Source organism: Chanos chanos, chromosome 2, assembly GCF_902362185.1.
Source record: "Chanos chanos chromosome 2, fChaCha1.1, whole genome shotgun sequence".
Classification (NCBI taxonomy): Eukaryota; Metazoa; Chordata; class Actinopteri; order Gonorynchiformes; family Chanidae; genus Chanos; species Chanos chanos.
Window position 1 is genome coordinate 9663971 of NC_044496.1, and position 27775 is coordinate 9691745.

The following is a 27775-nucleotide window of genomic DNA, read 5'->3' on the forward strand; positions in this document are numbered from 1 at the left end:
AAGTTGGCTCCCTCTAACGTAACTTCTCAGTTGTAGTCATGTGCGATTCGCGTGTCTGATTGGTTGTGAGAATACGAACAGCTGATTGGTGGTTCTGAGCCTTTCAACCTCCTGCAAAGTTCGTGAATTTCTATTACTGGCTGGGGAGCGTGCCGTAGTGCCGACCGCTGCGTAATGGATTAGAGGCATACATGGCCATATCACAACCCCACATGACGAAAACATACCGGCTACTGTCTCAGTGACCAGCGTGATCCATCAGTTTGTTTCTGGATGTTTAATTGGCTAAAGATCTACTTTTCTCCTCTTTGCTCTTCAGAGGTAACAGTTTAACTGAGACCAACCGCAACTTTTGAGCGAAACAATTTTGGCAGAAATGGCAGCATTAAACAGCACCAATATTAAAACGTTAGAAGATCTGACACTCGATTCGGGTTATGGAGCAGGAGACTCTTGTAGGTCTCTCAGCCGCTCCTCGTCCAAGTCCAACTCTCAGACCCGCATGGGTGTATTTTACCGGGGTAACTGGTGGAATTGCTCCGGCTCAATGAATAGCAGAAACAACAGCTGGGACACGGTTAATACGGTTTTACCGGAGGACATGGAGGACATTTTCTCCAAATGCCCCCGTTTGCCAGAGTTAGAGGAGTTTCCCTGGACAGACGAGGAGATTGACTCAATCTTGCGTAAAGTAGCTGGCGACGAGGCTGCTTTCTCAGCAGACTTCATTCGGAGGTTGTCTTTTCTCTTGCGAAGGGCACTGTTACGGATCGCTAGAGAGGCGCAGCGCCTGAGTGTCTTGCATTGTCGCTGCACTCGCTTTGAAGTTCAGAGTGCCATTCGACTGGTACTGAGTTGGGCACTTGCTGAAAGTTGCGTGTCTGCCACAGTTAAGGCTATCTCCCTATACAGCATGAGCTCTGGAGAGGCACTGCGTAAGCGTAAATCATCTAGATGCTGTCTGACTTTATCAGTGGGACGCTTTTTCCGATGGATGGTGGACACTCGCATCTCAGTGCGCATTCATGATTACGCAGCCATCTGCTTGGCTTCCTGCATGGAAAACTTAGTAGAGGAAATTGGTGCCCGGGTACTGACTGCTCAGAGCGGACCGATCCGGTCTCCGGCAGGAGTTGATGCTCTTGAGGGAGTTATCAACAATGACGCGGAACTGTATGGCGTGCTTCAACATTACGAGCACTTAATTTGCGGGAAAAATGCAATTGGTAAGATATCTTAAACCAGTATTTTTGATTTACTCTTAAAAGTAAAACTGACAGTTCTTAGAGTAATTCACTTGTCCTCACCAGAGGACAGGTAAATACTTTGCAACTGACGACATTCCAGATTTTAGACTCCCCGCGACTGTCATTGTTCCTTGAACTTTTCTATGAAAATAGTAATTATCTGCCTAGGTAGGCTACTGGGTGTGTTCAGCACTACGCTTGCATAGAAGTGCTGCACACAAAATCACCTTCCTTCTCAAGTGTGTTACGTCAGTCAATTTCAGATTCATTGATGCAGTAGTTCCAGAACAAAGTGGGATCAACGAAGCGGCAGCAGTTTGAAATGAAAAAAAAAAAAAGTGTAGAGAACTGTTTGCCTTGTGGAACTGTTTGCGATTGGCTCCATTCTGTTTTCTGCATTCTCGCTGCAAAAGAAAAAAGTTTTACTGAACACACTCATCGAATAGTACACATCCTCCACCATTTTCATTTGATATTAAAATAGCAGAGTTAACGTGTAAAGTATTTCTTTTCAAGAAACGTTTGGTTTAGGACAAAACATATGAATCGCCTGACGTACGCAAATGAATGTCTTGAATAACCGAAAAATGCTAAAACACTAAAAAGTAGAATGGGATATCTGTTGTGGTGCTGCGCGAACACTGTAAGATTGTGACACAAGCGGTTTTGGGTTATGACCCCAGCAGTGACTGTTCACTAGTTTACTGAGCCAGTTCCTCAGGTCTCAGAGATTCAGGTAAAATCTCAATCTCTCTCTCTCTCTCTCTCTCTCTCTCTCTCTCTCTCTCTCTCTCTCTCTCTCTCTCTCTATCAATGTCCTTTCCCAAGTTAAAATGGTCAGAGATCACTGATTAAATAGCAGTTTGGTCACTGCAATTAATGTCTGTTTGTGGTAGTTAACTAAACACCAAATGATTGAAAGAGACAAAGTGAAGGGAGAGAAAGGGATATATATATATATATATATATATATATATATATATATATATATATATATATATATATATATATAAATAGAGAGGGGGGGGGGTGGCTTTATCTCACTCCACACTCTATGATCTGGTTTTAACCAGCCAGAGGAGCTGTTCTCTGATTGACCAACCTGTGGAGAGCAACTCTGCCTGGCATTGTTTCAAAACAGGGACTGGAAGCAGTAAAGCAAAAGAAAATATATTATAGTGATGAAGATTTACCTGGAAATCTGTGGATTTCCTTAAATGTCCTATTATAAAAAAAATGTAAATCGGATAGGCATTAGTAAAACGTCCCTGGAGGCATAGAACAGAACTAAAACTACAGCTTCCATACAGCTAATGGTTGAAACAGAGTGCTGTCTTTTGTGGTGGTTCAGAACTCTTCTGAGGAGTTCTAGAATTGAAGTTTTATTTTTACTAGTCTATATACACAGACACAGACACACACAAACACACACACATTGATTTTATCATACTGTAGCTGTGATGATAACTACAGAAAACAGTGGAGTGCTGCTGAGATTCCTATTCTTTTCAGACAAATAAAAGAAGAGAGAAAAAAGATATGGATCAATTTTAAGTACCACCACATTTCTGTAAAATATAGTTAAAGACACAAGGAACTACTCCAAAATAGTGCTTGTTCAATAGTTCTTAATTTTCTTGGGAGTTCACATATGTGCCTTCTCTCTTGGCTGATTGGTAGGCCTATATGCATGAGTGATGGAGTGACTGTCAGATAGAGGGATTTTGTGTGTGGCAGAGAAGCTGATGGCTGGCACACTCTGCAGACCCAACACAAAAGCTTCTCTCTCATGTACTGAACACACTCACATCTGGAACCCTTTAAGGCCTAAATGACCTCCCTGGCTCCAATAACAATAATATCCCTCTTTCTTTTCCTGAAACTATTCTGCAATCTGCTTCATTTGAGTCTGTATTAATGAATATTTATTGTGCTCACAAGAACAGCATAAATGCCGATAATTTTTGTCTGTTTTTAATGGTGTCCTTTGTTCCTTAGATACAGTTTGTATTGTTATGATATCCAAAGAACACCAGAGACAGTAAGAAGATAAAATGAAAATTGTGCTCCTTATGGCGCTCTGGGAGTTGCACCCATAAGTAGTTATGAGTATATGCAATAGTTATGAGTATATGCAAGATTTGTGATAAAATAAGAAAACAAACAAACAAATAAATAAATACATTTTCTTTATATTTGGATAAATATGGATGAATTTGGATCAGTGATAAAGGTAGACCTGGAGCTGTGCGAGGACTAGACATTTTAAAAAGTCAATCATGGAAACACCAGTGTCTGACAGTCATAATTACCAACATGTGAAATGACAGTCTGCTGCTTAATAATCAGGCTTAAAAAAACAGACTTTTATTTTAAACAAAATCTACTGATGGAACAGAGAGTGGGGAACCCTGAGGAAACAAATTAATCTAGTACAAATCTTTGAAAGTGCACGGTCACTGTGCGAGCTGGGCGACTCGGTTAACCCCACCAAGTAGAGTGTAGTTAGAGTGAACGACAAGGGGTGTGGAGGCTCTCAGTCATTTACCATAGGCCTTCAGGAATGGGTTCCCTTGCTTTGAGTGGGACACCTAAAAACATGGTTAATTAATGTTAATTGTTCCATCACTCATACAAACTTTGCTCTCAAAACTTCTGAGGGCATGAGAAAGTTTTCACTGCAGTGTGGTAAACCACTGGGAAAAACCCTGCTCCAAAAATACCTATAAACCACCAAGATTTGGCAGGATGACAAATATGATTTTGAAAATGTGGTGCTCTGCAGACTAAGGCACACGTAAATACTGTAGGGGGATGCCTGTATCTCCTCAGTGGAAAATCTCATAACAAATATAACAGACTGGTCCATAAAGATATTTTATTTGAGATGCCATTAGTCGGTAGAACTCCCAAGTGCACTGCAAGGGAGGTTCAGGTTTTCTTTCTAGACGAAGATGAAAAAGTTCTGCCCTGCATAAGGGCGTTAGATTGTCTCTATGCTCTAATGCTACACAGGACATAAGAGACCTGAGAGGATTAGAGATTGTTTTACGGAGACTGAAATGGTGGGAAGCCTTCAGTTATGCTATGAAATGTGCCTCGCCATCATCATTGTTTAATTGCCATCATAAAACACTATGTCTACAGTGCCAAACGTCTTTTAGCTTTGTTTCAAACCACAAAAATTAGGGAATTTCCAGGTCACGGTCAATTAAAGCATAATTACATTTGTAAAAGATGAAATAGAGCAGACTTCTTTTGAAGCTATTGTTGGTTTTGGTTCCTTGCAATGTAAGGATTTTATCCTCTTTGTAAGAACCCTTTCAGATGTTACAGGGAGCAAACAATGTTAAATAGCTGATTTCAGCTGTGTTCAAAGATAACAGCAAGGCAAGCATAACAGTGTTCTCTTACCTCACAGAAGTATGGAACAAAGCACCCAGCGGGCTGAAAACTTGATGCTTTGTTACAAAAAAAAAAAAAAGAAATGAAAAAGAAAAAGAAAAAAAGACCAAAATGCTGAATATACGTTCCTCAAGACTAAGTTCAGTTTACATTGACTTATCAACTGTACACAACTTTATAAGACAGTTGGTAGTGGTGATCAGCCTTGAGTCGAGTTGAGTTTGGGTCAAAAGCTGGCAGCAGTAGCTAACCTATGAACAGCTTTCTTGTCTTTTTACTGATACTCCTAAGCTCTTCACTGTGGCAGCTCAGACCAAGTGGCACCTGTTTCTATGTGGTATCAAATGTTAGCATCCTTATACTGCAGTAACACTGCTTTTTTGTTGTTTTTGGCAAAGGTATCTCTCACTTTGCATCATGAAGTTGTTCAAGCTACAGTTTTACAGGTCACTGCGACACAGACGAGCCGCTGTTTCATGAATTTGTGACTCTTATGTCCTGTCTGGCTGATGAGGTATTGGACAGGTTTTCATTTTAGCTAAATGTTCCTCTGTTTAAGATTCAGGATCACATTACCGATTTAAATCTGAGAATTTGAAATTTCTACTTCTGCTTCACACATGAGTATGTCAAGTTTAAAACTATGTGATTGACTATGAGTTGACTTCTTAGGTCTGGCATAAGCTTAGTTGTCACAGACCTTCAAGGCCGTGGAGGAATTCATTGCTTCCCTGGTAGCAATGACAGGGAATGATTTGAAGCAATTACTACAATGAAGAGTGCTTCAGTAATTATGTGAACCTCTGTAGTGAAACACAAAATTCTTTTTCAGAAAACTTACTTACTTGGTTGTTTTTGTTCTAATGCCCATCAAGCTTAATACACTGCCTTTAGCCATGCAACACGTAGTAAACTCTGAAATGCTAACACGTCATAAATTACTTATATAGAGTCAAACACTGAAAGTAAAGCTGCTTTTATGCGACAGAGTTAAAATGCTTTCCCACACATTCACCGGGGAATAGTCCATTTATGACTTCTGTCAGCTCTGGAGAGAGTCTAATGAAATGTAAGCTAGGTGTTAAGAAGCCAACTGGGGGAAAACAATCACGGCCACTGTGGAGTCTCTCCTTTCCAAGCTTACTGTAAAACTGTCAGTGAAGAAAATTACCCATTTAGTTCAATTAAAACTTTTAAATTAAATGTATTTTGCAACAGTTCATAACACTTAAATGCAGTTTGGGGAGAATGACCTGAAACACTCACCCTCTTTGGCCAGCCACTGACCTCCATTATTGTACCAGTTAAACACAGCTGAATACCTATGAAAGAACCAAATCTCTGGCCACTTCATCTGCCATTTTTATGCAGACTTAAGGATTATAATACATTAAATATGAAGGAGCAAACATTAATATAGAGACATAGACTGAGAAAAGGTGTGTGTGTGTGTGTGTGTGTGAGAGAGAGAGAGAGAGAGAGAGAGAATATCACTGGATGTATGCTCTCAATGAATTGTTGAAACATACAGTTCATGTGGAAGGAAATGTTTGAAGCAAAATTACCTGGTGAAGCAATCAGTGCAGTAGCTAATGTAGTGTGTGATGTAGTTATTGTGTTAGTATAATTGTAGTTGGTCTAGTAATTGATGCAACTCTATAATCACTATGGCATAATTTAGTAGATAAAGGTTGGTAAAGACATTGGTGGAATACTTGGTGCTGTTTATTATATAGTAAGCAATGTAGCAGTTGTCAGAATAGTGGATGATGTAATACTGGATGTTGTAGTTTTTGGTGTGTGTATGTGTGTGTGTGTTTGGAGTCTGGGTAGGTGCTGTGCAGTGTCACTCTGTGTGGCCAGATAAGTGTTTTACACCTTAACATGTGAACCACGGTCATGAGAGTTCTTGCACTCCTGTTTAACCAAGGTACAACATCCACTTACTACAGACCAGCTCTGGAAGATGGATGGTACATAGTTATCTATCCTCCACGTTATATGTGTGTAGCATTCACATGTGATTAATGGAGAATATATAATATTCATTCATCTCTCAGTGACAAACTTCCTAGCTTGCGTGAGCTTGATAAAGAGTCCTTAAGTAATTATATTGTCACTCTAGAGGATGTCTGACCTTAGTACAACCTTCAGATCAGGAAATCCATTTAACAGACATGATGGTTCTTAAAAAATTGGTTCACAGATACTTTGTCACTGAAATAGCTGCTTCAGTGGAAAATGTCTCACATGTTTATAGACGTATGAAGGGGACAGATGGAGATCATGTTTTCGCAGAAGAAATGGCCTGAAGTCATTCCTGGTGTTTCCATTTGGGTCGGTGATTTGAACCTCAGGATAAACGCTTGGCTGGTTTTTTCAAAGCCTCCTCCAGTTGGCAGCCCTGACTCTGCCCCCACACTCTCTGTCAGACTGAAGTCGGTGAATGGGTCAAAGGCCAGCTGAGAGAGACAGAGAGAGAGAGAGAGAGAGAGATCATGCCTTGTAATCTCTTTGTGTATCTCTGTTAAGAGATCATAAACAGAACGTTAGCCCTCGACTTGTGTCCTGCAGTAGTTTTAGTTAACGGCACGTCATAATCGAGAGAGGCAGTTCTCGATTCGGGCTGATTTCAATAGCTGAGGTCATGGATCGTTTAAAATATTGTATTTAAAAAAAATATATACGTGTTAGATTTCAACCATGGACTGAGTCACTGAGACACTAGCAGTGGAGTGAGACCAGGCTTTCTTTACAATGATAGAGGGCACCACTCAGTTTAATAAAAGACATGTTACAATATTAACATGTTGTGACTTTTGCCAGATGGTTCAGTTTTAGATCATGTGGTTTGATTTCATAAAGTTTTGCCTTAATGTGTTACACAGAGGGCAGAGTTTACTGAAACCCTTAAAATGTGGAAAAGTTTTTTTGGCTCGTGCAAGAGCAGTTACATGGCAAGCTATTGGGTTATTTGTTATGATATAACATTTTTTGTTTCTAATTGTCTCAGTTTTTGCATATTTAATGTTTGAGTAAATGTTTTCCTCTATAACCTCAACTCTTTTCTTGACGGCCTGGGAGGAACAATGGTTTTTCTCTGCAAGTTAAATTCAGATGCTTCAGACCTCGCGTCTGCAGACAGGGGAAATACACAGAGTTTAGAGCAAAATGAGTTCAGGAAGTTATTATCCTTCCAGTCTGATCCTCTGGAGAGCTGAGGGTTTGGCAAACGTGTCCAGCATACATACACAGACACACATGACTGCCCAAAACCAACCCCCCTCCCAAACACACACATGCACAGATACACACACACACACACACACACACACACACACCACACACACTCATATGTGTATATATATACATAAACCACACAGTCTCCCTACAGTTTGAGATAACAGTCCATTCTTCATGATCTCATTCAGTGAACACTCTCACCCCAGTTCCCATTTAACCTGAGGACTGGTTAGCCACACCTGCCCAACACTTCAGGCATTGTGAATGGATCAGAATGGCAGTGTTGTTTGGCACCGTTGAGTGGTGAGTGGCCCACTGTTCCACAGCTCATTACATATGAGGGGTACACACAGGCACACAGATTCATCAGTGCTGTTTGGGGAAATTGATGTGATTGGTCCTTATGCTTTTGGGATTTGAAAAGAAAGCTTTCTTTTTTTGGTCTGGGCTGTGTGAAAACAGCTCTTGTGTTTCTTTACCCTTCTCAAACAACAATATAATTCTCTTTCAAAATAAACAAGAATCCTCCGCAGTTTTATTTGAATCTGTTTATGTCTCGTCATAATGAGCCTTTTGTACTGAGAGGAACTGGGCCTATATTTAGAGTCTTTGTACTTCTGTAGTGTTACATGTTTCAGATGGAGCCAGTGTTTTTTCTCAAGTGAAACTCTGTGCTGTATTACTCATAAAGAAAACTCTGACAATTATTTCATTTACAGATTAGTTCAATGTAAAAAAAAAACGTGTTCAAATTTAAACCAAAACAAAATTTTTCTTTGGTTTGCAAATTCCCAGTTAAACCCATGACACCAGTTCAAACCACACTGAAAAACTTGGAATCCACAGTCTTTTGTCAGGACACCAACATGAAGGTGAGGAAGTGAATCTGGCTTAAGTAGACACTGCCAGTGTCAGTATCACAGGCAGTGAAGGGTGTAATAAGCAAACCTAGACTACATGGTTTCTTTAAGTATTCTACAGCAGGGAAGCTCAGTAAGGATGATTCGGGTTTCTCTTTACGAGTGGCTTTGTAAAAAAAAGTTTGAAGTCTCAAAGAATACAATCCCCCATCTGACATCTCTCACACTGGTTTGGGGCTATAATTTTATGTGTGTGTGTGAGCGTGTGTGTGGGTGTGTGTGTGTTTACGTCTGAGCATGCCTGTCTATGACGCAGCTCACAGCCTCAGACGTGTGTGGGTGTGTATATGTGTGTGTGTGTGCGTGTGTGTGTGTGTGTGTGTGTACATACAGGGCAGTGTATGGGAGAGTGATTTGGGTGGATGTGTGTTGGGTGAATGTGTGTGGATGGTGGGGCCTTGCCTGTGGCTTTATGGTCAGTTCAGCTGCAGAACACACCCAATTCTTCAGCTACTCTTACGTGCGCAAATACTCTTCTCTTCAGACGCACACACACACACACATACACACACTTTCACATGCAACGCTGGGTATGAAATGGTTCTAAAATTGGATATTTTACTGAACAACCGTGACCTGTGCAGTGCAGTCACTGGAGAAATATGACCACTCATGTGCCCGTAGAAAACCCAGACAATGCTAACTGTATTTGTCACCAGTGACGGTCTTCTGGATGTTTTTACAGAGATCTGTTTACACTGTCTGATTTCTTATCAATGTCACTGTGAACTACTAATGTACAGATGTGCAAACTACAGCAAAATTAAATCTTGGGATTTGGATACACTTGTAATCTAACATAGATGCTGTCACTGAAATGTGAAATGTTAATGTCCGTATGTTATGATTAGGGCTCTATGCATAAAGCAGAACCATCTAAAAATAATTATGAAAATATGTTCTGTTATTGTTGGACTCATGGACACACATCTGTGGTGGTGAGCTAATTCAAATTTCAGGCGCCAGTGAATGATTGAGTTGATGTGTGGGGAGCTAGTGAATATTTCAGGTATAATTTCTGCAGCCCCTCGTAAATTCGCAGCCGTTTACACACAGCAGATTCCCTAGTGTGAAAAATATTATCTATGAATTATATAGTCATTTCAGTGCCTATGTAACGCATAGTGCTCAGAATAAATGCATGCATGAATGAATGAATGCTGCCCTGCACGAGTAATTACACTCTAATCGTCATTGTGTGTCAGATCTATGAAGTGAAATCTGTTTTGCTCCAGTAAGCTGCACACTGGGAAGATTAACTGTGGTCGATTTGCTATGTTCCATTTCTTCCTTTAATTGACAAGCTTCCCTGGCTGTGTTACTAGAATGTACCAGAGGCTTGTCATGCCCTGGGTTTGTAGCTTCTCCCCCTGAGAGCAGGTTTCTCTATTGTGATCAATGGAGGAGTCAGCAAATAGTGGAGTAATCCTCTTCTGTTTTAGCACAAAAGCCACAGGACTTTTGGGCTAACACAGGGCCACAGTCTGCTCTCCTGAACAGAGTGAGTATGGTCACTCAGAGAACCCCCCACAACCCCGCCCTCAGATGAGTGTTCCCCCCCCCCCCACCCATCCGTGGAAGAAAAAAGTAGGAACATGTCTCAGCTTATTAAATGTCTAACATCTGGATAAAAGCTAAATATTCACTGAGCAAAACATTTTTGTTAGGGGATGGACAGTGATTTACCTTGATTTTATTTTAAAAAAAAGAGAAAAAAAAAGAATGGGTATTCAGACTCCATTTAAATCATTTCTTGTTCCACTGAAAGTAGATAGATCGAGCAGTATGGCTTTATAATCATGGTACCAGAAAAAGGACAGGAAAACCCTTTTCCCATTTCAGCTTCAACTCCATCCATCACCAAATGGTTATATTCTTCTTCTTTTTTTTTTCATTATTTTATGTGTCCCAAGTTATTTTACAGAGCTTGGCAAATATGTCTGTCTTTCACATTAAAAAAAAACAAAACAAAAGTCCATCACAGTTTAGCTCAGACATGTCACCTAAGGCTTTTTATTTCAGTCACTAGAGCAGTAAAACACATCAGCTCATCAATATAAAGTGAGACGTTAGCTATGTGTCTGCAGACACTGTTAGGGAGGGAGATGTACTGTATTTCAGCCTTGATCTTTAAATCAGTGACAGTGAGGTCTCCCTCTCAACTATTGCCCACTCGTTCAAATATTGGTGCAAAATGCCTCAGTAATATTTATGCAGGCAGTTAAAACAAACTAATGAATAAAACATTACATATCATATCATACTGAAGTTAGCAAGAGTAACAGATAATGTTTTGATGATTAGTGGAGAATAGCAGTTGTGTGGTGCAGTGAGAAAAATTCGGGGAAATGGAGAGAGAACAGAAAGAAGGAGAACTTGAAAAAAAAAACAGAGGGAGAATAGAGGAAGGAGGAGAGAGAAGGGATGTGGAGAATGGTAGTGGTGGGATGGAGTGATGAAAAGGTTGTGAGAGGAACGAGATGTCTCAGGGGGTTTCTACAGAGGAAGTGTTGGCTAGACCTCCGCCCTCCTCTGCTTATCTCTAATGGTGCAGCGGTTTCTCTACGGCAATTTGGCTGATCTGCTGGAACACATCCTAATGGACTGGTAATGGCTGTCTGGAAAAGATCAAGGCACTGGGCCCAAGTGTGGTACCGTTACAACCACTAAGGACTAAAGTGGGAGCTATTGTGCCGCATCTGATTTTCATATGTTTTCCAATCTCTGTGTAATCAAGACTATATTTATGCTTAGATATCACTTATCTACCATAAAAGTTGGAGAAGAAATTGAGTACTTATGCTAACAGCTATTGCGGTACATGGCTAAAGTAATGTAGAAAAGTTATTGTGACCTTCATCCAGTAAATCAGTTATAATGGATGTAATGTACAGTTCATAATTCAGATAACAGAGTAATTTTCTCTAGAGTGACATTCAATCTCCTTCTCACTTATGTCCTTGTTTTTTCTTGTTTGTGCTGTGCTTGTGTGTGTTTGTATATGTATGTACGTGTATATGAATGTACGTGTGTGTGTGTGTGTGTGTGTGTGTGTGTGTGTGTGTGTGTGTGTGTGTGTGTAGGTGAACTGTCCCTGCCGGCCTGTTTCAGCCCATACACAGCAGGTCAGGGCTGTGGACTGGAGACTCAGGAAGAGAACTACACACAGTTGGAGTTACGGACCCTTGAGCAGGCTCTGTTGGCCACCTGTGTGGGCACTGTTGCAGAACTCAGTAAGAGCTGACATTACTCTCCTTACACCTCAGGTCATCGGCTGAACCCAAACACTTTTCTTCTCAAGCCATCTGTGTAATCTGTGTCATTAAACCAGCGATAACTTCTAAGCGATGAAGAGGTTTATATACATAGAGATCTTAATGCAGCCTTGATGTGAAACTCCTGCTTTGGTTTTTGCCAAGGGTTTTGTGTGTATAGTAAACTGTTCTTTGAAAAGAATATATGGTGCTGTTCATTGAGAAACTGGATTTGGTTCCTCTAGGGGGAGCTCCTACACTCCCTCTTTGTATAAAAACTACAAAACAGGTCCTGTGTTCATGAAAAAACACACTCTTTGTGCCCTGTGATTGCCAAGGGCTAGACATATGAACAAACACGTGTTTAACAGACTTTCCTTTGTGCCTCAGACAGATAAATAAACACACATTGATTTATGAGCTAATTGCACAGGTAGTTATTGCATAAAAGGTATAGTTTGTGTTTAAGCTACAATGTGTCAGTGTGTTTCTACACAAATTCACAATGGAGCAATGTGCTCCGTGTTTCTAAATGGTTTTTATGCAAATTCTGAGTAAAGGTCAAAATTCACGGTACACTTAGTTAGTACCTGTACATTTCTGTGTCTCCTCTTCTTGCTGTACAGTCTCTATCTTTCTGTCTGTCTGTCTGTCTGTCTGTCTGTCTGTCTGTCTGTCTCTCTCTCTCTCTCTCTCTCTCTCTCTCCTCTGTTTCTCTGGTTTCACACTCATTTTGTTTTTCTCCTCTGTGATCTGATCCACACATGTGGATCAGAGGTCACTAAATCTCATTGCTGGCTACCTGTTCTCTAATGATTAACACAGATACACATAGAGAGGAGAATGTCTCTGGATTTCTCTGTCTTTCTACATCTCTTTTTGCTCTTTCTCTAAGGAAAACTTCAGCCTTTTTTTATTCTAAGAAGAGTACAGTAAAGATGGCAAGTTCAGCATTCTGTCCTGCCTGAGTCTGATCTCATTATGACATTTTAGACCAAAATTGGAGACCAGCAGAAACAGAATGATGCAATGGCTTCAGTTGGATTTGAATGACTATGTTTGTTTCTATGTATAGATATATATGTAAAACCTCTTTTGTGTGTGTGTGTGTGTGTGTGTGTGTGTGTGTGTGTGTCTGTGTCTGTATCACCAGGCGACCTGGTGTCTCGAGCCATGCTCCACATACAGCGTTTGAACAGTAGCCGTCCTGTCTCCAGTCCTAGTCGATCGTCCTGTGTGCCGAGCGTATCCTGGTCCCCAGACGCTTTAAGGACACTCTACTACTTCCTGTACAGCCCACAAATGGAGTCGATGGAAAACCCCAATCTGGAGCCTCCTGCCATCACTCTGAAAAAAGAGAAGTATGATTAGATCCCTGAGTCAAGAACTGACCCCTTATGACCCAAATCTCATTCAGTTTAATCGTTTATAAATATCGGAGTTAATGACTGCAGTTTTTTTTGTCTCACTGAAAGGCCTTTTCTCCTGCTGCCTCCTCTGATGGAGTGGATCCGTGCCTCTATAGTACACGCGGAGCATCGAAAGAGTTCACTGGTAGACAGCGACGATGTCCGTCAGGCCGCCAGACTCCTCCTCCCAGGATTGGACTGTGAGCCCAGACAGTTAAAGTAAGAAAATACCGACTTCATATGGATTATGTCCTATGCCATACTACAGTAACTCACCCATCCCGCTTTCTTTCTCTCTCTCTCTCTCTCTCTCTCTCTCTCTCTCTCTCTCTCTCTCTCTCTCGCTCACCCTCAGGCCAGAGTGTTGTTTTAGCTCCTTTAAGCGTTTAAACTCTAAAGCAGCCATAGCGAAGTTTAATCTGGACCTGGGGTTCCGCATGCTCATTTGTGGACGAACTGATCTGATCGCACAGGCTGTGGAGCTGCTGGGGCCAGATGGAGTCAACGCTATGGATGACCAGGTGAAAAATCAACACCTGAAAGTGCACTATAAGTCTGTACTCCTTGGCCACAACACATTTTAAGAAATAGATAGGTGCCGTATACTTCCTCTACACCGTATACTATTTAAGTTCATATTGAGCATGAAATTTCCTTTTCTATGTGTTATTAGGCAAATAATTAGACAATGTATCAAAAAACAGAACCCTCAGAGTCACTGAATGTTGACAACATGTTTTCTTAAATCAGTCATTTGACACTAAAGGGTTTGGTTGTAAATTGGGCAAAGTTCCTGAGATAGTTCTCCTGACTATGCCAGTCATTCTGCATCATTAGTTGAATCAGCTGTGCTATACCAGGGAAAGACCTAAGAAGTCCAAAGTCGTGTGTCCTCAGGAACACTGCTGCAAATATGAGTAACCTTTGACATCTGGGTTTGTGGCTGCGTTTGTGGCTGTGTGCAGGGAATGACCCCTCTGATGTACGCATGCTCAGCAGGAGATGAAGCTCTTGTCCACATGCTTATCAGTGCTGGAGCAAACCTGGACGTAGCAGTAAGAACTCTTCATATCAATTCTCCACATTTACATTTGTTTTACCACAGCACCAGATTGTGCTATGACTTCTGCATACGTCATAATCTGTGATAAAAGTGGAATGTGTCATTTAATGACTGATCTGATGACCAGCTGTTGCCTAGAGTGCTAATATTAATAATTCAAATGTTGGTGATGAACATAAATGAATATACAATATGAATGTGATATAATTTAAGACATATGTGTCAGAGTTGTTCTGTTACACGTTTGTCTCAGGTGCCCAGCTGTTCTCCCAAACACCCCTCTGTGCACCCAGACACTCGCAACTGGGTTGCCCTCACCTTTGCCGTGCTGCACGGACATTTACCCGTGGTGCAGGTGAGACATTTTACACCATGTAAGCTGTGTTGGTCAGAGGAGACAAACTGGAGATCCATTTCAATGTCTTTACAATTGTATAAAGGAGGCTCTTTTGTTCGAGCAGGTGTAATGTGTTTGTATTGTAAATATCTATGTTTTATGGGATGACAGTGAAGCCTGTATAATTTACAGCTGCTGTTGGACATGGGGGCAGATGTTGAGGGGAGCGCAATGAGAGCTGGGCACCACAGTTCTGCAGAAACTCCTCTTCAGCTGGCATCGGCAGCAGGTGGGCCTTTCAGCAACATAATGCAGGATTGAGTTTAACATATATTACCGACCCTACAATACTGACTCTGAGATGCAGTATTGACTCCTCAGAACTGACTCTAATGCACGGCGTTGACTCTTATCCACAAAACTGATTCTAAAACAATGCTTATTGTATTCTACAGCACCGACTCTATGGAACTGGCTCTAATATTGAGCACTGACTCAATAGCTCTGACTGTAATCCACAGTTCTGCCTCAACTGTGCTGATGTGAACCCACAGTACTGACACCACGTTACCAACCCTAACTCATAGTACTCCAAGACTAATGACTTAAACTCACAAGTGTGTCAGCATTTTGCCTTCTTTTCACACTTTGCAAAATTTACAGAATTACAGCGCATAGCTTTCTTAGATTTTACTGTGCTGACTGCAGCTGCCAGCACAGTAAAAAAACCAAAAAGAAACACACTCATGTTTATGGGACATAATCGAGGTAAACTGACGTAGCTGTTCAGGAGTGTAATGCGGTGGATTTTATTGTAAATTGAAGAGGTATAGATTTATAATATTTCAATTTTATATGAATGAGGCTTATTCATTTTCAGAGACAAAGAGTATAATTTGTTTTCTTTGTATGTGTGTGCGCGCGCGTGTGTGTGTGTGCCTATTTAGGGAACTATGAGATGGTGAGTCTTTTGCTGTCCCGAGGTGCTGATCCAATGCTCAGGATGCATTGTGGGACCTCTTTGACATCATCGCTCGATGAGGATATGAACTGCTTCAGTCTCGCTGCAGCACATGGACACAGGTAAAAAAAAGCATTACATTACAAATCATTACACTACAGATAACAAACATTACATTACAGCCAACAGACACTACATTTATACTACACATCACATGAATTACATTACAGCTTCCCACAGTCTCTAGCCTCACACTCTCTTAAACTGTTATTTCCCACTCATAGGCATTGTTTCCCAATCCTGCTCTTGCAAGGCAAATTATGCACATATTAGGTCTCTACCTGCTTTAACACGCGTGCTTTAGCTAATCAGGAGCTTCATAATTAGTTAATGAGTGGAGTCAGGTGTGCTGTTGCAGTAAATGTGCAAAGCTGTGTGTCAGAGGAATAGGACTGGAGAAGTCTGTGATTAGGCTTAGAGTGCTGGAAATCAACACAGTCTTATTGTATGTCAGTGTCTGCAGCAGAGAATTGAGTCTGTACACATATTTGCACTATTAAAAGATGGGGATTATAATGAAAATGATGTGTCAATCTGAGTATTGCTTTTGTTTTTTTTTTAAATATTGTAATCATTTGAGGCAGAGTCAACAAACATTTTTGATTTTCAAACCACTGTCAGTTAACATCCTACCTTGAAGTAAACGTAACCTCATAAGATACTGTGTTGTGTAACACATTTGCCCATAATCTGACTGCAGATCTTTAATAACAGCCAAAACAATAAACAAGTAATAAAATCAATAAAAAAGAAATCAGTTACAATGTATTGTTGCGTAGAGTAGTTTGAATCAGGTCAGTTTTCGTAAAGAAACACAGTTGCTTGGGTTGTCTAACAGGAATGTGTTGCGGAGGCTGCTGATTCAACAGGAGGAGGTGCTGTCTCTAGAGGAGATCCTCGCTGAGGGAGTGTATGAGGAGGTGGGAGGTGCAGGAGGGAGGAGTGATGGGGAGGCTCGTGGTCTGTGTAAAGCTCGAATCAGAGCCCTGCAGGAAGCCAGTCTACACAGCTCTGAGCATGGGTATCTGGACATCACCATGGAGATCAGAGCACTGGGTGTGTTTCTCACCACTCACTCACACTTCTAAAAATACAAAGTACTGTTTCAATTCACTCCATTAAGCAACCCATTCTTAATTGGAAACAGACTGAAACTGTAAACACAGGATTTCTACTGCTCTGCTGAAATATTTCTTAAAGAACCTTTATATTGCCATCTTGGGGAATCTGGTTTAGTGAGTCCACAATGTGGTCTTTTTTTTTTTTTATCAAAATAAAACCATAAGTCCTCACAGGTGCTACGCCACCACTTAATGTTCTTAAACTTAATCCTGGAAGTAGTATGAAGCGTAAGACTGAATATATTTTTAACATGTTAAACATGGGTAAAAGTTATCCTCTCGGCTCTGTGTGTGTGTGTGTCAGGTGTGCCGTGGCGTTTGTGCGTGTGGCTGCAGTGTGTGAGCGCTGCACAGGAGCAGGGCCGGGCTGAGCTCACACTCTCTCTCCTCAGAGATTTCAGCTGCATTGGAGAAGAACGGTTCAGTGAGGAGTTTCTGTCTGACGGTCTTCCTCTGCTCTTCAGCATCCTCAGAACCAGCACGGTACGGTCCCCTCAACCCCTTTCCAACGCTAAAAAATCGACTTATCATGACATCACAGGGAAAATGGAACAGTGTTTTTTTTTTTTTGCCATGCTCAGATGCTTCCAGTCAAGAGTACAGACGTGGTGCTAGGGCTTTAAAAATATGCCGTAAAAAGATTTTTCAGTTTCATTCAGCACAATCCTCATCACTGTCTTTCAGATATTGTAATATTGTCAACCCCTCCCCTTTACACAGAGTGAGGAGATATGCTTGCAGCTAGCCACCATCTTTAGTCAATGTTATGGCTCCACACCAGTTCCACCAATCCCTGAAGAGAAGGACATGTCCACGGCACAGCTGGGTAATGCAGTTTTTCCATTCGTAGTGACACCTAACGGTCAACACACGCATGCATACACTTACACTTAAATGCATACATACATTTGATTTTTGAAAGCACGCATATTCAGTAGAGTCACTTTTATATAATAGTTTGCTGTATATGGTGAAGTCTGTAATTCTGTAATTGTTTGATTGTATTAATTCTCTCTGTTCTCTACAGATGCTCATTTTCTGAACAACTCAGAGATGTCTGACGTGACGTTTATGGTGGAGGGCAAGCCATTCCACGCTCACAAGGTTCTCCTCATGTCTGCCTCTCCAAGGTCAGCTTCTCTCTCACCTTAAGCAAACTCACTCAAACATAACCCCGCACTCACACGTCACAGTCTGCACAGTTTATAGACTGTCACACTTTAAAACTGTATTATGGAAAAAACACATAGGATATACTGCTAGTATGATGATTGTTGTATAATACGTCTGGACTGTTTGTGGTTTACTTGTTGACCAACATTCTTGTTGATAATGATATTTGAATTGCTGATGTGAGGAAGCATCTTTATGTACTCATCTCCTGTTTCCCGGTCAGGTTCAGAGATCTGCTTGGCCCCTGCAGAACAAATGGCACCACAGATCACAAAATGATAGAAATCACTGACATCAAATATAGCACGTTTCAGGTATATGATACACACACTGACATCCGCAAATGCGCGCGCGCACACACACGCAAGCGCACATGCTCTCTCACTCACAGACACACACACCGTCGTATCCCACACATGGCTTTAAAGTTTAGCTATGACTGAGGACTGTGCACTTTTCTGACCTTCTGTTTTTCCTCTTGCCAGTTAATGATGAGCCATTTATACAGTGGAGGGACTGCGTGTGTCCAGGCCTCTGGACCTGATTTGTTAAAAGTAAGACCAGCTTGTCCAAGCACTTGTGACTGTGACACTCATCTTGAAAAGTGATGTTAACCACAGCGTTAATACTGGTCCAGCTTGGTATTGTGGGAAAGCGCTGGCTGGCAGTGAGGGTTAGGGCATTTGATTTTTCCTCTCAGTGACTTGTGTTATAATGAAGATTCAGTGATGGCATTTTGCCCAAATCAAATGTAGCTAATCATATCGTGAACGTAAGTCTACTTAATTAATACATTGAAACTGTTTAGACTGTCCAGCAGTGTCCAGTGGAGTCAGATTTAAATGAGAAGAACAATAGAGGATAAGGAAAAAATTGGAATTGTTTTCTCCATACACTCTACCTTTTAAAAAAAACTAAATCTAATTCTAATATCCTTAAGAAACATTGGTTGTCTCTCTCTCTCTCTCTGTGTCTCTGTCTGCAGCTCTTACCCTTGGCTCAGTCATTCCAGCTGAAGGCCTTGAAGAGGCTGTGTGAAATTTTTTGTTCACAGGCTGTAAACACTAGCAACATTGTCAGTATCTACCATACTGCCAAGGTGAGAATGCCTCCACCCTCAATCAAACAACCCAAAGTTAGCAGTCTGATTTCACCTCTTTACTGGGACAAGTATAGTGTAGAGCTCAGCACAAAAGGCCGTGACAGTCAGAGGACTATGGATGTAATTCTATAGAATGATGTGAAAAGCTGAACGGTTGAACAGTGTTGAACAATGAACTGGTTAATCGTCCTAAACCATAGTTAACATCTATTGTCACCTGGGGTAAGATATGACGATATTGCATGTACAGACACGAATGTAAATCTAGTGTAAAGACCTCCATCAGATCACTAATTAAAAATATACAAGGACCTCAACTGTGATTTTTTACAATGGCCACTACCTCACTAATGTTCTTATACTTGTGTGTGTGTGTGTGTGTGTGTGTGTGTGTGTGTGTGTGTGTTTTTGCTGTGTTTATGAAATAGGTGAGCAGAGCAACACAGCTGAGTCTTTTCTGTGAGGGCTTCTTTCTACAGAATATGCCAGACTTGCTCCTGTGTGAGGACTTTAGAGAACTTCTGTTTGGGTCAAACTGTAGCCCAGACATGCTCGAGGGGTTGAGAACTACACTGGCATCCAGAATCCGTTCTCTCTCTGCTTCTAGATGAACTTAAGAATCCTGTCAGCCCTGGGACAACAGCAGGAACATACCATAACACACAGTATGGAGGAACAGAGACAAAGACTCTGTTTGGAAGACCAGACACAGTTCCTTGAAGAGACATCAGCCATTCGTTCATTCACTCATTCATTCATTCAATCATTTTACCAGTAGCGAAGGAGTATTTATTCATCATTCAGAGGAAAGTTGTTGGGGTGTTTGGGTCACAGCCATGGTCCTCCATCTGAGACGAGGAGAATTCGCTGAAATGAGAACGCTTTGAATAATGAGAACTTTTGTCTGCCCAGATGTGCTTGTGATATGAAATGTGGATTAAAAGTTTTGGATGCAGCCCATCCATCATCAGTCAAGACAGAGCACATCTGCTGAATGGGAATCCCCAGACAGAAAAGTCATATCTAATGCTCACGGTACAATTGTTAGTGTAGAATATAAATGAATAGTTTAGCACAAAGCTCTGAGGAAGAGTCAGTTATCAGAAGATTGCTCTATATGAATTTCAGCCTCTGGCCTGGTCTGAGCTGGCCTTCAGAGGGGAGTAAGAGAATACAGAATCACTGCTGCCCTCTAGTGATGTAAAGTGGGTAATGAAGGGAGATGAATCAGAAATATTCAGGCATTTTAGTAAGATGAATGCAAGTCATGGCTCAGCGTAAAGGGATGTTTGTATATCATAAAATTTGGGGGAGAATACCGATGCAGCACAGTGGTGTGGTTGAATAGCCAAAGTGTTGTAAAGTGCTCATTCTATTCGTACTGTATATATCTGTGAATAAAACTTCCTTTTCATCCTTGTGTTGAGTAAAATCTTTGCCTTTGCCTCACTTTTAATCCTTTTCTTGGGTAAAACCTTTTATTTAGAGAGGATAAAGAGAGACCTGCTGATACGTCTGGCGGTTTAAGGCACAGAGAACGCGAAATGACCGTTGTTTACGGTCAGCTTTCCAGACAGATCAGAGTCACTGTTCCTTTGATACATTCTGACTGGTCTGAAATCAAGAACAGCTGACATGCATGAATTGCGTGAAAATAAATTATTAAATAAAAAATTAAAATAAATGATCTAAAGGATAATTCTATCATTTCATTCTTTTATCAGTGATTTCACACAGACTGGTTAAAGCTGGTGTCGGTCAGTGCCACAGGTATGCTTTCACACGAATCTGTCCTGTCCTCTTTAGTGTTTTGCACCTGTGCAGAAGAGCACACAGAGGAAAGAAAAATGTTACGAGTTCTGGGACAGTCTGTAATGTCTGCTAAAAGCATAAACCATAACACGTGGACGCCACGCGCCCTCGCTTTTAGCACTTCACACAGAAAGACACACACACGCACGCCGTCAAACTCAATGGATTTATTTATTTTTTTTCTGTTGCACTGAAGTTGTTCACAGTAGATACACAGGGATTACATTTCTCATTCCTGCTCAGCACCGACCAAAGCTGTACTTCATTCCAAACCAGCACCATCTATCCTTTTTATTTTCTCAGAAAGTACAAAATAGGAAGGTTAACAACAGGTATTGCTTAGTTTAATTCTGCCTCTTATCCCGCGCCGTGAAAGTTTCCCCAGTGCTCGGGGGGTGGTGGGGGGGGGGGGGGGGGGGGGGGACTGGTGAAACCTCACAGAGAGATCTAGAGTCGAGAAAGTGTCGTAAACATTGTCCATAACGGAACAAAAGGAAGTAATGAAACAACATACAGGGGAAAAAAAAAAAAATACGAAGGGATGGCAAAAAGGGAATGCAAACGGTGAAAAAGGAGAAAGAATCAATCTATTTTGAAAAGGGAGAGGTTATAGGAGAGGGCAAAATTGAACATTTACAACAACGTCATGCAAAGAAAAGCCAAAATGTCTGGACATGCAAACCGCAGTAGGACAGAGGAGCTCTCAGCAGGAATAACCCCGTGGTGTTTTCAATTTTTTTTTTTTTTTTTAACCAAAGTCTTTGCCAAAAATTCATCTATTTACAAGATGCGATTCTGAGTGTGTTTTGACCCGATGTAACGGTCAACACACGCATGCATACACTTACACTTAAATGCATACATACATTTGATTTTTGAAAGCACGCATATTCAGTAGAGTCACTTTTATATAATAGTTTGCTGTATATGGTGAAGTCTGTAATTCTGTAATTGTTTGATTGTATTAATTCTCTCTGTTCTCTACAGATGCTCATTTTCTGAACAACTCAGAGATGTCTGACGTGACGTTTATGGTGGAGGGCAAGCCATTCCACGCTCACAAGGTTCTCCTCATGTCTGCCTCTCCAAGGTCAGCTTCTCTCTCACCTTAAGCAAACTCACTCAAACATAACCCCGCACTCACACGTCACAGTCTGCACAGTTTATAGACTGTCACACTTTAAAACTGTATTATGGAAAAAACACATAGGATATACTGCTAGTATGATGATTGTTGTATAATACGTCTGGACTGTTTGTGGTTTACTTGTTGACCAACATTCTTGTTGATAATGATATTTGAATTGCTGATGTGAGGAAGCATCTTTATGTACTCATCTCCTGTTTCCCGGTCAGGTTCAGAGATCTGCTTGGCCCCTGCAGAACAAATGGCACCACAGATCACAAAATGATAGAAATCACTGACATCAAATATAGCACGTTTCAGGTATATGATACACACACTGACATCCGCAAATGCGCGCGCGCACACACACGCAAGCGCACATGCTCTCTCACTCACAGACACACACACCGTCGTATCCCACACATGGCTTTAAAGTTTAGCTATGACTGAGGACTGTGCACTTTTCTGACCTTCTGTTTTTCCTCTTGCCAGTTAATGATGAGCCATTTATACAGTGGAGGGACTGCGTGTGTCCAGGCCTCTGGACCTGATTTGTTAAAAGTAAGACCAGCTTGTCCAAGCACTTGTGACTGTGACACTCATCTTGAAAAGTGATGTTAACCACAGCGTTAATACTGGTCCAGCTTGGTATTGTGGGAAAGCGCTGGCTGGCAGTGAGGGTTAGGGCATTTGATTTTTCCTCTCAGTGACTTGTGTTATAATGAAGATTCAGTGATGGCATTTTGCCCAAATCAAATGTAGCTAATCATATCGTGAACGTAAGTCTACTTAATTAATACATTGAAACTGTTTAGACTGTCCAGCAGTGTCCAGTGGAGTCAGATTTAAATGAGAAGAACAATAGAGGATAAGGAAAAAATTGGAATTGTTTTCTCCATACACTCTACCTTTTAAAAAAAACTAAATCTAATTCTAATATCCTTAAGAAACATTGGTTGTCTCTCTCTCTCTCTCTGTGTCTCTGTCTGCAGCTCTTACCCTTGGCTCAGTCATTCCAGCTGAAGGCCTTGAAGAGGCTGTGTGAAATTTTTTGTTCACAGGCTGTAAACACTAGCAACATTGTCAGTATCTACCATACTGCCAAGGTGAGAATGCCTCCACCCTCAATCAAACAACCCAAAGTTAGCAGTCTGATTTCACCTCTTTACTGGGACAAGTATAGTGTAGAGCTCAGCACAAAAGGCCGTGACAGTCAGAGGACTATGGATGTAATTCTATAGAATGATGTGAAAAGCTGAACGGTTGAACAGTGTTGAACAATGAACTGGTTAATCGTCCTAAACCATAGTTAACATCTATTGTCACCTGGGGTAAGATATGACGATATTGCATGTACAGACACGAATGTAAATCTAGTGTAAAGACCTCCATCAGATCACTAATTAAAAATATACAAGGACCTCAACTGTGATTTTTTACAATGGCCACTACCTCACTAATGTTCTTATACTTGTGTGTGTGTGTGTGTGTGTGTGTGTGTGTGTGTGTGTTTTTGCTGTGTTTATGAAATAGGTGAGCAGAGCAACACAGCTGAGTCTTTTCTGTGAGGGCTTCTTTCTACAGAATATGCCAGACTTGCTCCTGTGTGAGGACTTTAGAGAACTTCTGTTTGGGTCAAACTGTAGCCCAGACATGCTCGAGGGGTTGAGAACTACACTGGCATCCAGAATCCGTTCTCTCTCTGCTTCTAGATGAACTTAAGAATCCTGTCAGCCCTGGGACAACAGCAGGAACATACCATAACACACAGTATGGAGGAACAGAGACAAAGACTCTGTTTGGGAGACCAGACACAGTTCCTTGAAGAGACATCAGCCATTCGTTCATTCACTCATTCATTCATTCAATCATTTTACCAGTAGCGAAGGAGTATTTATTCATCATTCAGAGGGAAGTTGTTGGGGTGTTTGGGTCACAGCCATGGTCCTCCATCTGAGACGAGGAGAATTCGCTGAAATGAGAACGCTTTGAATAATGAGAACTTTTGTCTGCCCAGATGTGCTTGTGATATGAAATGTGGATTAAAAGTTTTGGATGCAGCCCATCCATCATCAGTCAAGACAGAGCACATCTGCTGAATGGGAATCCCCAGACAGAAAAGTCATATCTAATGCTCACGGTACGATTGTTAGTGTAGAATATAAATGAATAGTTTAGCACAAAGCTCTGAGGAAGAGTCAGTTATCAGAAGATTGCTCTATATGAATTTCAGCCTCTGGCCTGGTCTGAGCTGGCCTTCAGAGGGGAGTAAGAGAATACAGAATCACTGCTGCCCTCTAGTGATGTAAAGTGGGTAATGAAGGGAGATGAATCAGAAATATTCAGGCATTTTAGTAAGATGAATGCAAGTCATGGCTCAGCGTAAAGGGATGTTTGTATATCATATAATTTGGGGGAGAATACCGATGCAGCACAGTGGTGTGGTTGAATAGCCAAAGTGTTGTAAAGTGCTCATTCTATTCGTACTGTATATATCTGTGAATAAAACTTCCTTTTCATCCTTGTGTTGAGTAAAATCTTTGCCTTTGCCTCACTTTTAATCCTTTTCTTGGGTAAAACCTTTTATTTAGAGAGGATAAAGAGAGACCTGCTGATAAGTCTGGCGGTTTAAGGCACAGAGAACGCGAAATGACCGTTGTTTACGGTCAGCTTCCCAGACAGATCAGAGTCACTGTTCCTTTGATACATTCTGACTGGTCTGAAATCAAGAACAGCTGACATGCATGAATTGCGTGAAAATAAATTATTAAATAAAAATTAAAATAAATGATCTAAAGGATAATTCTATCATTTCATTCTTTTATCAGTGATTTCACACAGACTGGTTAAAGCTGGTGTCGGTCAGTGCCACAGGTATGCTTTCACACGAATCTGTCCTGTTCTCTTTAGTGTTTTGCACCTGTGCAGAAGAGCACACAGAGGAAAGAAAAATGTTACGAGTTCTGGGACAGTCTGTAATGTCTGCTAAAAGCATAAACCATAACATACGGACGCCACGCGCCCTCGCTTTTAGCACTTCACACAGAAAGACACACACACGCACGCCGTCAAACTCAATGGATTTATTGTTTTTTTTTCTGTTGCACTGAAGTTGTTCACAGTAGATACACAGGGATTACATTTCTCATTCCTGCTCAGCACCGACCAAAGCTGTACTTCATTCCAAACCAGCACCATCTATCCTTTTTATTTTCTCAGAAAGTACAAAATAGGAAGGTTAACAACAGGTATTGCTTAGTTTAATTCTGCCTCTTATCCCGCGCCGTGAAAGTTTCCCCAGTGCTCGGGGGGTGGTGGGGGGGGGGTGGTGGGGGGGGGGGGACTGGTGAAACCTCACAGAGAGATCTAGAGTCGAGAAAGTGTCGTAAACATTGTCCATAACGGAACAAAAGGAAGTAATGAAACAACATACAGGGGAAAAAAAAAAAATACGAAGGGATGGAAAAAGGGAATGCAAACGGTGAAAAAGGAGAAAGAATCAATCTATTTTGAAAAGGGAAAGGTTATAGGAGAGGGCAAAATTGAACATTTACAACAACGTCATGCAAAGAAAAGCCAAAATGTCTGGACATGCAAACCGCAGTAGGACAGAGGAGCTCTCAGCAGGAATAACCCCGTGGTGTTTTCAATTTTTTTTTTTTTTTTTTAACCAAAGTCTTTGCCAAAAATTCATCTATTTACAAGATGCGATTCTGAGTGTGTTTTGACCCGATGTACACACGCACAATGAGATGAAAGTGACCGATATTAGTAGTTCATATTCCCCAGCCCGAACCCACCCCCAACCCCACCCAAAAGTGACTAGTCTACATTCTTAAATTACTTGTAAATAATTTAACATTGACTACAAAGCTCTTTTCTGGTCGACGCCAAGAAAAAAAAAAGAGAAAAAAAACAGAGTGCTTCATTCACAAAAAACAAAACAGACAAATTTGTAACTTATGCGAAAAGAGATCAAAATTCTTCAAACGACGACACCTCGCCCTGATACCAAATATAAAATGTCCACACTACCTGATTTCCTATAAACAGCCCCGGCTGAATAAATTAAACAAAAACAACATGGAAAAAAAAATACATTTAAATAAATAAGTTATAAAATTACACACAATTATGGTCAAAGTTCTCTGAATCCTGCAGATGCTTTTCCAAAAAAAACCCATTAAAGATGTAAAATGAATTAAAAGCACAAAAAAAAGATCATTAAAAGAAACTTGTGTGCCATTAAAAAAAAAAGGTCTTTGAAAAGTGGCAGGAAATTAAATATGAAGATTATAAGAATTCTTGTGACACTAAATGGAAGAATTGAGGTGGCAACACAATCAATCTAAGCAATGTTACAACTAGACATTTTTTTTTTTTTTACAAATGTTTGAGTCTTTACAACAGAAGAGGTCATTTGCTGAATCTTTACCACTTTCCGCCATCCCTGCTGCCAAACCCACCCCCATATAGACCAAGTCAAACCTTTTCAAAAATGGTCCCCAGTCATGTACAGCAATGACACGGAGTACGCACATAAAATGTTTCATTTCTATCATTCACAAAAAAAAAAAAAAAAGACACGAAAAGAATACAATCCTTTTGAACGACGCCTCCAAATCATTGTACTGTCCAACACTTCCACTGCATTTCTGTTTGTCCTCTGTTCATTATATTCTAGAATGTGTATGTTTGTTGGTTTGTGTTCGTGTGTGAGGGAGAGATAAGAGAGAAAGAGAAAGAGAGAGAGAGGGAGAGAATGTAAAGAGGGCAAAGAAAGGAGGGAAAAGAAACAAAGGAGAAAACAGGCTAAGAGAGTAAGAGAGAGAGAGAGTGTGTGTGCGTGTGCGCGCATGTGCGTGCGTGCATGTGCATATGTGTGTGTGTGTGTGTGTATATGTATGTTTGTGAAGAGAAAGGTATGGAGTGTGATAAACACAGTTATCATAAAACCTTCCTCTTGTTTTGGACACATTTCTGTGCATTCGTGTGTGGAGGGAAGCGGCGAGCAGTTCTTTTGACAATCTGAGGGCTTGTTTCTTCGGATGAAGACTGGCATCCCTGGTGGCTTGTTTACTTGCAGTGAAAAGTGCCCTCAATCAACAACACACTGTACGTGTGTCTTGGTGGGTTAGAAGAAGCTGGTCTAACAGGTTTTCTGGATAATTCCTGGTAGCAGAAATAAGCCAAGCCATCACAAAACAGAACCGTACAGACATGAGCAACATGAAGATCAGACAGTGACAGTGGGGGAAAAAAATACAGTTAGATAAAGACAGTTATATGTGTCTCTATGTATGTATCTCCAACAAAATATCAATCTTAATAGTCGCTCCATTTTACAAAAAATGTGAGAGCAAGAACCACTTCTGAATCTCAGTTGAACTACACAAACCATTGACTTCCATTTTGTTTTGTTTCTATGATAGTCTTTTTTTTTTGTTGTCGTTGTTGTTGTTGTTCTTTAATCTAGTCAGTTTTTAGTGATTCTCATTTCTATGTCTCTCCATTGTCTGATCTGGTGCTGCCCTGTTGGATT

General features: G+C 40.9%; 1 protein-coding gene across 1 annotated transcript; it reads left to right on the forward strand.

Annotated features, from left to right (window-relative positions):
- Positions 1 to 376: 376 nt before the first annotated feature.
- On the forward strand, positions 377 to 19906 carry abtb2a (ankyrin repeat and BTB (POZ) domain containing 2a). Its single transcript, XM_030794183.1, has 17 exons — positions 377 to 1226; positions 11899 to 12048; positions 13223 to 13430; positions 13545 to 13697; positions 13834 to 13999; positions 14444 to 14533; positions 14795 to 14896; positions 15071 to 15167; positions 15826 to 15961; positions 16738 to 16955; positions 17325 to 17503; positions 17741 to 17846; positions 18048 to 18150; positions 18417 to 18507; positions 18679 to 18747; positions 19179 to 19292; positions 19724 to 19906. Exons 1-17 carry the CDS (start codon positions 377 to 379, stop codon positions 19904 to 19906), a joined length of 3015 nt encoding a protein of 1004 aa, XP_030650043.1.
- The last annotated feature ends 7869 nt before the right edge of the window (positions 19907 to 27775 follow it).

Excerpts from the sequence above, each read along its gene's own strand:
- abtb2a (XM_030794183.1), top strand. The coding sequence starts at position 377 with ATGGCAGCATTAAACAGCACCAATATTAAAACGTTAGAAGATCTGACA. Across the intron at positions 13,431-13,544 it reads ATCACTCTGAAAAAAGAGAA|GCCTTTTCTCCTGCTGCCTC; the intron begins GTATGATTAGAT and ends TCTCACTGAAAG. Across the intron at positions 18,748-19,178 it reads CTGGACCTGATTTGTTAAAA|CTCTTACCCTTGGCTCAGTC; the intron begins GTAAGACCAGCT and ends CTCTGTCTGCAG.